Raw genomic sequence first — 12,948 nt, forward strand, 5'->3', positions numbered from 1 at the left:
GTATGTACTAACAGTAACTCAGGGACATAGAGCTTTGCATTTTCTTCAAGTAGTAGAAAGGGTGCAGTCGATAGTGGTCGTTCGGTGGTCTCGAAATCTCGATGTAATTTTTATTATGCTTGAGGTGCTATGTACTTCCGGTGAACTTGGGCAGTAAATCTGAATTATTTTTGCAAAAAATGGTTAATCGGGGAGATGTGTAGCCCAGTTGTGCAGGGAGGGGCGTTTTGGCTCCCGGGAGCACATGCAAACAGTAATGTGAAAAAAAAGTGATTGTTTTCAAAAAAATCTTATTTTTTTGTGGATGTTAGTGTTAGTTTTGCAAGCATGCTTGACAATTTTCATACGAAACGGAGCAGTAGTGTTTCGTTGGTGAAAAAAATAAATTTTGGGGGGCAACATTTGATGTTCATTTTTTTGTTGCGCAGGCCAAAATGGTTAACTTTTTTGCCTCCAATTTTGCAGGTAGTATTTGGATGTGACTAACAACACATAAAATTTTTGTCTTGATTTTTGTGGCGTTTCGAAAATTAATTTTGGGCCCGGGAGCCAAATTGAATTTCCGAGTTGTGCCACAAATAAAGTGCTACTCCCTCCGTTCATTTTTATAAGATACATGATGTCTGCTGTTTCTCAAAAAAAAAGGAAAAAACATGATGTCTGCTAAAAAAAGCTAATACTGTAGTACATGATGTTGTTCTAAAAAAAAGCTAATACATGATGCTCCATAATATCCTTAAGTAACCATCCTGAAAAAAAAATCCTGCTTTTGCCTTTCAAATTAAATAAAAATATATAGTGTATTCTTTTTGAAAATTAATAACCTCACTTCAAACAGATAGCTTCGCATTTTCTGTGATATAAAAGAGTGGTACTCTGTATTAACAGTAAATCGGGACAGAGAGCTTTGCATTTTCTTCAAGTAGTAGAAAGGGTGCAGTCAGTACTAACGGTTAATGGGCGAGATGTGTAGCCCAGATGTGCCACAAATAAAGTGCTACTCCTTCCGTTCATTTTTATAAGAAGCTTTACACGTTGGTGTTTACAAATTTTTCGCGTTCTCCAAATATACCTCCGGTGTCGGTCGCTCTGTGTCATTCCCCCTCCCACCCCCTCGCTCGGCTCCGACCTGTGGTGAGCGGGTGATGATGTCATCGTCAGAGGCCAACAGGGTGCAGCTGCGCGTAACAAAAAGTGAGGCGGGCGGGGGAGTGGATAGGGACAAGTCAGACTCAAAAGGGGGATGTAGTCATGGATCCCGACACACCGAAGTCGCTGCTGAGCGGGAGGGGAAGGGGCGGCGGTAATGGGAGCAGGAGGAGAGTGGCGCAGGGGTTGTTTGGTTGCCAGCCTTAGCTAGGCACACCAAAGGTGTGGTGTGCCACAACTTGCTACGCAAACGTATGGTTGCTTAGAAAGGTTCGGCTCGCCATAGCTCGAAGAGGCTTTTGCATTGGAAATTTTCGCCAAAAGTGTGGCACTTGTTTTAGCCGCCACTCTTCTTGCCACAGGTGTGGCTAACGCCTCAGCTTAGGCGTGGCAAATTGCGTCACCAAACAGTCTTGCAGTAAACCGCCGCGGCTGCCTGTGGGCAATCGCGATCAATGATTGTTAAAGATGTGCCTTTTCACGTTGTTTTGGGCGCTATCGGAAATATAATATTTCATTTCGCATTAGCATAGCCAAAATCGCAAATCCAACTGATCACGCCTGACCTAGTTGCTATACATGATGCTGAATTATATCCTCTTGTAATTCTTTTCTAAAAAATCCTCTTGTAAGCTAAAAAAAGTATACCCTCTTGTTAGATTGAAAAATTATATCCTGCTCTTCCTTTCAAGATATAAAATAAAAATAGAATATATATTCTTAAAAAACAGCCTTAGTTGAAAGTTGAAACAGACAGCTTTGCAATTTCTGTGATGTAAAAGAGTGCGGCAAACCAGGGACAGGTGCAGCTAGAGACACGGCAGCGAGTAAAACGATACTTACTATGTAGTAATATTTCATTTCCCATTGGGATAGCCAAAATGTACGTCTCACCGAGTCCATTACAAAATTCTGATGACTTAACAGAGCATGCAGCATAACAAAAAGGGCAGGATACAACAATTCAATGTTTTTGCTTCTTCTCTGCAAAGCAGGCATGCCTTCACTTCTTCCGTTCAGCAAGACTGACCGAGTAACGAGGGCAAGAATGGGAAATGTCGCACGGCTCGAACAAATGACGCGATTACTCGTCATCTGAATTGTTAAACTTAATCGAGTGGGTTTGTAGATCAATGAACCCACCCTTGTAGGTTCCGCGCTTCTTCTTGGTCTTCTCGTGCCTAAAATCCCTGCAAAAAAATTTGAACACAAATCATGAAAACATGTTCAGCAGTACGGAATTCAGCAAAAGACGAAGAAAACAAGAGCAAGTCTTCAACCTTCCTCTAACTTGTCCAAGAATTTCCTGTGCCTTTGCACCGTACCCAGAGTCGGCGCCACCCTGTGAGGAGATAAGTACAGATCAACCAAGCAAGTTTAGCATCATTGAGAAATGCTCGAATTGCTACAAGCTTATGATCAATAAACCTCAGAGAGTATATCTTCCAACAGTAGGTACCTTGGCCCAATATGAATTATCTTGTAGTCTTTCATCAGCAAATTTAATATCTTCAGTCTTTACCCGTTGGAATGCAATTTTAGGCTGCAGTGAATGAACAAGACATGGATAATCAAGATCTTGCCAACTCTCAGAATGCTTATTCAAGCTTTATCTTGAGAACATCAAGTAAAAGATAATTATCAAGACTTAGAGGTCAGCATATCCGAAAAGCCCTAGAAATTATCATAGCAAGTACCACCGGTCAGTGGTCACAACAGCCTAACATATTTTCTTAGTACAAAATAATAACAGCAATAATAATAGTAACAGGAACAACAACAATAATAGTAAGTACTTTAGGTATTAGCAATATATATACGAATAATAACACAAATATGTACAGACTTAGTATGATAATATTAATAGATACAATGAACTACATAATACGTATATAAGAAGACTAAATAAGGCTTCATGTAACAGAATGTAAGAAGCTACCAGAAAATATTGTCGAGACTTTCAACTGTCAGGGTGATTAACTGTAACGTGACAAACAAGCAATTCTAGAAGAAATTGGAGAGATATTGAACATCATACGCAATTGGAGAGGCAGCAAACATCATACCTCAGAAAGTTTCTGCCGTTTATTTGATTTCGATGCAGTGCTGGGCTCCTTCACATCATCTTCGGTGGCAGTGATATCTTCTTTGGCAGGGGGTTTGCTTCCTTCAACTTCTTCCAGTTTCCTCTTCTTGCTAACAACTGCATCATCAGCTGAAGCCTTTCCATCTTGTCCGTTCTCAATGTCCATGGCAGTCTTGTTTTCATCATCTGGTTTGGGAGCTGAATCTTTTCCTGCAACTTGTTTATCTTCTACCTGAACATTTTCTTCAGAACCTGACTTCTTTTTCTTCTTTTTATTTTTCTTCTCATTGACATCTTTCCCTTCTCCCACAGCATTATTATTTTCACTGGAACCATTAGATTTCACCTCTGCCTCGGCAGGTGCAGTTCCTGCATCAATCTTATCTGAGGTCTCTGAAGTTGATTTACTCTTCTTCTTTTTCTTCCCCTTATCCAGAGGAGCACCATCACTCAAACCGTTCTCATTAGCCTCGTCATTCTGAGTCTTAGGTTCATCCTCTCCAGATTTCTTGTCATGATCCTTGAGTTTCCCAGCCGCCTCAAACTTGGCTTTTACTGCTAATTCCACCTTTTCCAGCCTAGCTTCAACATCCTCATCATTCTCCTGTTTCTTGCTTTTCTTTTTCTTGCCATCAGTCTTCTGATCATCAGTCTTCAGTACTGCATTTGCCTCGCCATCATCCCCCACCGATGAGCTATCCTTCTTCTTCTTCCGTTTCTTTTCTTTGGTCTCATCATCCGCCTTCTCGCTGGGCTTTTCAGGGGCAGAGGGCTCACTTGCCTTACTCTCGGACTCGTGAGCTTCGGCACCGCCTTTCTTGTTCTTCTTTTTCTTGCCCACGCCTTTCTCTTCTGCTACGGCATCATCTGTTTTCTCTGCATCAACAAATTCAGGTGAGCACCAATCAAAAGGGAATACAGGGTCTACGCCAAACCAGGACAACTCATAATAACAAACAAAGATGTAGCTACCTTGCTCATTGCTCGCGGTAATGTCAGCTCCTGGAGCAGAAGTGCTGCACACAACAACCAAAATTGCATTAAGAATCAGCAATTCCAGTTTCCAGGGGAGCATATGGCTCACCAGCAGAAGCAATTTAACAACAATCAAGACTCTCTCGTGACAGAGGTACCTTGATTCCAACAACTTGGAGACCACGTCCTCCAGGTTCACCGGCGACGACCTCCAAGCATCTCCCTAGAAGCAGCCAATTCACAGCTTTCGAGACTTAATAATCGTCCACCCGAAATGTCAATACACGCGGATGCGTCTGGGAGAGAGAGAGGTGGCGTGGCGTACCTCGAGGTTGGCCTCGGACAGGAGGGCGGCGAGCGTGCGGGGGAGGCCGCTGGACTCGAGGAAGGCGGCGACGGCGGCGAGGACCCGCGCGTCGGGGCCGGGGGAGGCCTTGGTGGCGGCCCCCTTGCTCTTGCTCTTCTTCTCCTTCTTGGCCTCCTCCTTGGCCATGGCGGCGGCGGCGGCAGCGGCGGGGGCGGAGGGTAGGGAGGCGAGTGCTACCTGGCGCGGGACGAAGAGCATCAAAGAGGGGGAAGGCTAGGGTTTGGTGGTCGGGGTTTATACACCCGGTCAGGACTTGGGTTGGACCTGGGTTTGGGCGTGGTGTGTGGGCATGACATGTGGGACCGCGGGTTTGGTGGGCCCGCGTGACCGATGGGAGTGATTCCTTTCCTTTTGTTTGTCCACACGGGGAACGAATTCAAATTTGGAAGAGCTTTTTTTTTTCTTTCGGAAATGATAAAATTATAAATCGCCACAAAATTCGTTCGATATGCCATGGTCAAATCCGGGACTTATCGGAGTCCTTTTTTAAACACAGTACAAATGACAAAGTTTGTCATATACGCCTTCATAATCAACGGAACAACTCCTCCCATTAAATGCATATCGCTGGGCGGCCTGTAATAAATCCAGAAAAATGCAAACATCAGTATCAAGTACAATTAATTTATAATTTGAAAGAGCTTTCTTAAAAACATAAGTACAACTAGCATATATGCCCGTGCTTTGCAACGGAAGAAAAAAATCTTGCATGCCCTTAACTCAATAATCATATCTCAAGATTTCCAAATGTGACGTCATATATTTCAACATAGCACCACACATCTGCCGCCTCTTATACTTCTTCCGCTCTTATTGATAGTTGCTGCATTGTCCACTTGGTCATACCACGTCCAAAAGTTGTCAATCTTGAGGCGATTAGCTCGGCCACTACACGACACACCTGTCATTGAAGTGTACCAATGCAGGGGATGCTTAAAATTTTAGAAACTATAATCTCATCAAGTTGGCGTAAGGGCCGCCCTGCGCAATCTACTCCTCGCACCTGGTCCATGGACCGTCCCTCATAAGGATTGACAATAATTAGTAGCAGGGAAACACTACCAAACACTTTCATACTTTTTTGGGATATATAAGACATGCACCTTCTATGAAGACAATTTATTTTGTATATACCTAAAGACATTTGTTTTATTTTCTGCTTGCATGTATAAATCTTCGCCATATACTTCACAGGCAATCTAGGTATATATGCTTCCCACGTGTATGCTAACATATGTACATAATGTTAGTCCAGCAATGTGCAATTCTATTTGGACTATGGATGTGTTCATTTCGTTTCTAACTTTATGTCGTAGTAGTTATTACCATGCTTCCCGCGAGTGTGCTAACACGTATAAATATGTTAGTCCAAAAATGTCGTATCCAATTTGGACTATGGATGGTGTTTGTTTCCTTTCCGGCTTTTATGTCGGGTAGTAGTTAGTACCACTCTACCAGTCTGTGAAGGACACAAATAAACACCAAATCCAACTTCAGTTAACAATGATCAGCGGCAAAACCTCTTCATGTTTAGTTATTTTCCAAGTCAATTAAAAAAAGATCAACACCACTCACATTTTTCTATCTTGAGCCTTTCAACCTGGCACGTACGTGCATGGCGAGTTTGAATTATTTACATCCTCTTCTCTTAGTCCCTCCAGCTATTTTTCATCCATTGATCAGGGCAACACAGGCAACGTGAATCAACATGCATATCCATCGTCCTTAAATTATTCACGTCCTCATGAATCGTTTAATAGCCCACATAATAGCAGCCCATATTATATATAGAAAGTTAATTATCCTCTCTTTCCAGCAGCCCATATTTATCGTCTCTTTCCTTTCTTAGCTTAGCCACCTCTTTCCTTTCTTAGCCTCTACATATATATATTTCCTTCCTTAGCCTCTCTTCCTTCCACGAGCTCTTCTCAGTCATAATCCTCTTCCTGATACCGAAGGAACTGAGAGACGTATATAAGTTGGGTATATTGTATGTAAGGGAGCGAGGTGGGATAATTTAACAACGCAATCAACTTTGATTCCTACACACAACAGGGGCTAGTTCAGTGGCCACAACATTGTTTACTATCCTGGCCAGCGAATATTTTTCGGATACGTGGGCTAGAATTGTTGGGCCATGCACGAACCTGGCAGATGTCCAATTTGGCCCAGGACATATGAGCACGTACGATAGCCAAGCCACGTACGAAGAAAAACTAAGGGAAACGAAAAAAGGACTGCGGGTCCAATTGTCAACAACTTCAGGGATTTTTTGTAAAAACACCGCGACGGTGAACCCGACAAAGTCAATCCGTGCTTTATTATTAGGGAAAGATATAGATCCAAGCCACCTCTCCATTTTTTCAACAAATCCCAACGTCTGCTCATGTAACTCTTCATCATTGCTTTACCTAGAATAGAACCCTAGTCACAAAGAGGGTGTTTGGAGGCACGAAAAGACTCCCAACCCTAGCCGCCGCCATATGTTCCCTACACGCCGCCCCTTTGGCCCCCTCATTTTCCCCGTCTGACGGTTTAGTCGGCGGCAAGAGGAATGAGGGCCCATTTTTTTAGTTTTCTTTCCCTTAGGTTTTTGTTTCCACAACGACGTTAACGAGGTGGTGGCGGCGATGACATTGTTGGAATTAGTTCTATTGGACCTCTCCATACCTCGACAATGTCCGATCGTGCGTCGACGAAGACTGTGAAAGTTGCTGTCACCAGATCTATTGCTTCCCTTGAGATCTTGACAATTGGTGCGTCTTTCAAGGAGAGCTATTGGTTGAATATTTGTGTGACAACTTCAACATCTTCTTCTATATTGTTCTGTGGCATGGTTCGTCTTCTCCAACCCTCTGAACTGGTGATGATGGTTTGCAAGCATGTACTGCACGGGATGATGCTCCAACTGATGTTGCTTCAGCGGTTTTTTGATCTCTCTACAAGCGACGAGTGGCTATTACGGTTTTCAAAGCCTCGTATAGAGGGTGCATTTGCAGATTGTTGGAAATATGCACTACAGGCAATAATATTGTATTGTTATTTTCGTTATTTTTAATTAAAAGTTTATATTTCATGCTATAACTACTATGATTCTGGAATATGCCATTCAGTGGAAAACTCATATGCATGTGTCAAATGATAAATGGTAAACAATAGGCTTCGCCTCTAAGACTGGCTCAAGTGTTGTTGGTGATCACGTTTTCCAGATCTTAGGATATCGTTAAGTGTAACGATAGTCCTAAAACAATATTGAGGGAATGATGTTAGAAGAACGATCATATTGAGTCGACCCAAACTTGTCTGTTATACTTTGTGATTATATCGTCTGAAATCATCTGTTATAACACGGAGTGTTAGCATGTGTTTTAGTTTCTCAGACCATGAGAGTGTCTCGGTCACTTCCTACAAATGCAATATGGATGGTAGATATAGGTTTTGGTAATCTGAAAATGTAAAAACAGCAAGGTAACTAATGATAAAAGTGAGCGAAAATGGTATTGCAATGTGTTGAAACAAGGCCTAAGGTTCATACTTTCACTAGTGCAAGTCCTCTCAACAATATTAACATAATTGGATCATATAACTATCCCTCAACATGCAACAAAGAGTCACTCCAAAGTCACTAATAGCAGAGAACAAACGAAGAGATTATTGTAGGGTACGAAACCACCTCAAAGTTATCCTTTCTGATCGATCTATTCAAGAGTCCGTACTAAAATAACACGAAGCTATTCTTTTCGTTCAATCTATCCTAGAGTTCGTACTAGAATAACACCTTAAGACACAAATCAACCAAAACCCTAATGTCACCTAGATACTCCAATGTCACCTCAAGTATCCGTGGGTATGATTATACGATATGCATCACACAATCTCAGATTCATCTATTCAACCAACACAAAGTACTTCAAAGAGTGCCCCAAAGTTTCTACCGGAGAGTCAAGACGAAAACGTGTGCCAACCCCTATGCATAAGTTCATGAGGTCACGGAACTCGCAAGTTGATCACCAAAACATACATCAAGTGGATCACGTGATATCCCATTTGTCACCACAGATAAGCACATGAAAGACATACATCAAGCGTTCTCAAATTCTTAAAGACTCAATCCGATAAGATAACTTCAAAGGGAAAACTCAATCCATTACAAGAGAGTAGAGGGGGAGAAACACCATAAGATCGAACTATAATAGCAAAGCTCGCGATACATCAAGATCGTGCGATATCAAGAACACGAGAGAGAGAGAGAGAGAGAGAGAGAGAGAGAGAGAGAGAGATCAAACACATAGCTACTGGTACATACTCTCAGCCCCGAGGGTGAACTACTCCCTCCTCGTCATGGAGAGCGTCGGGATGATGAAGATGGCCACCGAAAAGGGATTTCCCCCCTTCGGCAGGGTGCCGGAACGGGTCTAGATTGGTTTTCGGTGGCTACAGAGGCTTGCAGCGGCGAAACTCCCGATCTAGGTTCCTTTCTGGAAGTTTTGGGTTATATAAGAGGTGTTGGAGTCGAGAACAAGTCAGGGGGGCTCCGGGCTGTCCACGAGGTAGGGAGGCGCACCCAGGGGCGCCCCCACCCTCGTGGGCAGCCAGGGACTCTTCTGGCCCAACTCTTTTACTCCATGGCCTTCTTCTGGTCCAAAAATAAGTTCTGTGAAGTTTCAGGGTAATTGGACTCTATTTGATTTTCCTTTTCTGTAAAACTCAAAAACAAGGAAAAAACAAAAACTGACACTAGGCTCTAGGTCAATAGGTTAGTCCCAAAAACCATATAAAATAGCATATAAATGCATATAAAACACCTAAGGTTGATAATATAATAGCATGGAACAATAAAAAATTATAGATACGTTGGAGACGTATCAAGCATCCCCAAGCTTAATTCCTGCTCGTCCTCGAGTAGGTAAATGATAAAAACAAATTTTTTGATGTGGAATGCTACCTAACATATTTATCCATGTAATTCTCTTTATCGTGGCAAGAATATTCAGATCCATAAGATTCAAGACAAAAGTTTAATATTGACATAAAAATAATAATACTTCAAGCATACTAACTAAGCAATTATGTCTTCTCAAAATAACATGGCCAAAGAAAGCTTATCCCTAAAAAATCATATAGTTTGGCTATGCTTCATTTTCGTCACACAGAAATACTCTCATCATGCACAACCTCGATGACAAGCCAAGCAATTGTTTCATACTTTAGTAATCTCAAACTTTTTTCAACTTTCTCGCAATACATGAGCGTGAGCCATAGATATAGCACTATGGGTGGAATAGAATAATATGATGGGGATTATGTGGACAAGACAAAAGGAGAAAGTCTCACATTGACGCGGCTAATCAACGGGCTAGGGAGATGCCCATCAGTCTATGTCAATGCAAGGAGTAGGGATTGCCATGCAACGGATGCACTAGAGCTATAAATGTATGAAAGCTCAACAAAAGAAACTAATATAAGTGGGTGTGCATCCAACTTGCTTGCTCACGAAGACCTAGGGCATTTGAGGAAGCCCATTATCAGAATATACAAGCCAAGTTCTATAATGAAAAATTCCCACTAGTATATGAAAGTGACAAAACAAGAGACTCTCTATCATAAAGATCATGGTGCTATTTTGAAGCACAAGTGTGGAAAAAGAGGATAGTAGCATTGTCCCTTTTTGGGCCTTTTTTATTTGGACTTTCCCTTTTTTATTTGGGATAATGCTCTATTAATGATGATCATCACACTTCTATTTATTTACAACTCAATGATTACAACTCGATACTAGAACAAAATATGACTCTATATGAATGCCTCCGGCGGTGTACCAGGAAAGGCAATGAATCAAGAGTGACATGTATGATAAATTATGCATGGTGGCTTTGCCACAAATATGATATCAACTACATGATCATGCAAAGCAATATGACAATGATGAAGCGTGTCATAAATGAAACGGTGGAAAGTTGCATGGCAATATATCTCGGAATGGCTATGGAAATGCCATAATAGGTAGGTATGGTGGTTGTTTTGAGGAAGATATAAGGAGGTTTATGTGTGACAGAGCGTATCATATCACGGGGTTTGGATGCACCCGCGAAGTTTGCACCAACTCTCGAGGTGAGAAAGGGCAATGCACAATACCGAAGAGGCTAGCAATGATGGAAGGGTGAGAGTGCGTATAATCCATGGACTCAACATTAGTCATAAATAACTCACATACTTATTGCAAAAATCTACAAGTCATCAAAAACCAAGCACTATGCACATGCTCCTAGGGGTATAGATTGGTAGGAAAAGACCATCGCTCGTCCCCGATCGCCACTCGTAAGGAAGGAAATCAAAGAAACACCTCATGCTTCAAATTTGTCACACAACAGTTACCATACGTGCATGCTACGGGACTTGCAAACCTCAACACAAGTATTTCTCAAATTCACAATTACTCAACTAGCACGACTCTAATATTACCATCTTCATATCTCAAAACAATCATCAAGTATCAAACTTCTCATAGTATTCAATGCACTCTATATGAAAGTTTTTATTATACCCTCTTGGATGCCTATCATATTAGGACTAGTTTCATAACCAAAGCAAACTACCATGTTGTTCTAAAGACTCTCAAAATAATATAAGTGAAGCACGAGAGTTCATCTATTTCTTCAAAATAAAACCACTGCCGTGCTCTAAAAGGATATAAGTGAAGCACTAGAGCAAATGACAAACTACTCCGAAAGATATAAGTGAAGATCAATGAGTAGTCGAATAATTATGTAACTATGTGAAGACTCTCTAACATTTAAGAATTTCAGATCTTGGTATTTTATTCAAACAGCAAGCAAAATAAAATAAAATAAAATGACGCTCCAAGCAAAACACATATCATGTGGTGAATAAAAATATAGCTCCAAGTAAAGTTACCGATGAACAAAGACGAAAGAGGGGATGCCATCCGGGGCATCCCCAAGCTTAGGCTCTTGGTTGTCCTTGAATATTACCTTGGGGTGCCTTGGTGAAAGGATCGATACGGTTGACTAGAGAGGGGGGGGGGGTGAATAGGCAACTAACAATTTTTAGCTTTTCTTTACCAAATTAAACTGTGCATCAAATTAGGTTGTCTAGATGTGCAACTAGGTGAGCAACCTATATGATGCAACAACAACGAACACACAAGCAAGCAAGAGATGTAACGCTAATAAGCTTGCACAAGTAAAGGTGAGAGATAACCAAGAGTGGACCAGGTGAAGACGAGGATGTGTTACCGAAGTTTCTTCCTTTTGAGGGGAAGTACGTCTCCATTAGAGCGGTGTGGAGGCACAATGCTCCCCAAAAAGCCACTAGGGCCACCGTATTCTCCTCACGCCCTCACACAATGCAAGATGCCATGATTCCACTATTGGTGCCCTTGGAGGCGGCGACCGGACCTTTACAAACAAGGTTGGGGCTATCTCCACAACTTAATCGGAGGCTCCCAACAACACCACGAAGCTTCACCACAATGGACTATGGCTCCGTGGTGACCTCAACCGTCTAGGGTGCTCAAACACCCAAGAGTAACAAGATCCGCTAGGGATTGGTGGGGGATTCAAATTTCTCTTGGTGGAAGTGTAGATCAGGGCCTTCTCAACCAATCCCAAGCAAATCAACAAGATTGATTGGCTAGGGAGAGAGATCGAGCGAAAATGGAGCTTAGGGCATTAATGGAGCTTAGAGGTGGAAGAGGTAGTCAACTAGAGGGAGAAGACACCCCTTATATAGTAGAAGAACAAATCCAACCGTTACCCACCAACCCAGCCTGCGCAACGCGGTACTACCGTACCAGAGGCGCGGTACTACCGCAGGGGCACGTGGTACTACCGCAGGGCCCCGCGGTACTACTGTTGGGTTTCGTAGTAATTTCAAAAAATTTCCTACGCACATGCAAGATCATGGTGATGCATAGCAATGAGAGGGGAGAGTGTTGTCTACGTACCCACGCGGACCGACTGCGGAAGCGTTGACGCAAGGTAGAGGAAGTACTCGTACGTTTTCACGATCCAACCGATCAAGTACCGAAACTACAACACCTCCGAGTTCGAGCACACGTTCAGCTCGATGACGATCCCCGGACTCCGATCCAGCAAAGTGTCGGGGAAGAGTTCTGTCAGCATGACGGCGTGGTGACGAACTTGATGCACTACAGCAGCAGGGCTTCGCCTAAACTCCGCTACAGTATTATCGAGGAATATGGTGGCAAGGGCACCGCACACGGCTAAGGAATAGATCATGTGGATCAACTTGTGTGTTCTAGGGTGCCTCTACCTCAGTATATAAAGGACTAGAGGGGGGGAGGCTGGCCGTCCAAGGTGTGGCGCGCCAGGAGAGTCCTACTCCCTCT

General features: G+C 42.6%; 1 protein-coding gene across 1 annotated transcript; it reads right to left on the reverse strand.

Annotated features, from left to right (window-relative positions):
- Positions 1–1,977: 1,977 nt before the first annotated feature.
- LOC119298985 (suppressor protein SRP40-like) lies at positions 1,978–4,781 on the reverse strand. The gene is made up of 7 exons (XM_037576303.1): positions 4,536–4,781; positions 4,369–4,433; positions 4,208–4,251; positions 3,216–4,111; positions 2,609–2,692; positions 2,430–2,491; positions 1,978–2,339 (listed from the first exon to the last, which is right to left on the reverse strand). The coding sequence occupies exons 1-7, from the start codon at positions 4,773–4,775 to the stop codon at positions 2,234–2,236; spliced, it is 1,497 nt and encodes a 498-aa protein (XP_037432200.1). The 5' UTR covers positions 4,776–4,781; the 3' UTR covers positions 1,978–2,233.
- Positions 4,782–12,948: the final 8,167 nt, after the last annotated feature.

This window comes from Triticum dicoccoides, chromosome 5A (assembly GCF_002162155.2).
Source record: "Triticum dicoccoides isolate Atlit2015 ecotype Zavitan chromosome 5A, WEW_v2.0, whole genome shotgun sequence".
Classification (NCBI taxonomy): Eukaryota; Viridiplantae; Streptophyta; class Magnoliopsida; order Poales; family Poaceae; genus Triticum; species Triticum dicoccoides.

Bases quoted from the DNA above. Each gene is read 5' to 3' on its own strand.
- LOC119298985 (XM_037576303.1), bottom strand. From the start codon at position 4,775: ATGCTCTTCGTCCCGCGCCAGGTAGCACTCGCCTCCCTACCCTCCGCC. The intron at 2,492-2,608 runs GTACCTACTGTT...ATCTCCTCACAG, and splicing joins ATAATTCATATTGGGCCAAG to GGTGGCGCCGACTCTGGGTA. The intron at 2,340-2,429 runs GTTGAAGACTTG...ATTTTTTTGCAG, and splicing joins CTTGGACAAGTTAGAGGAAG to GGATTTTAGGCACGAGAAGA.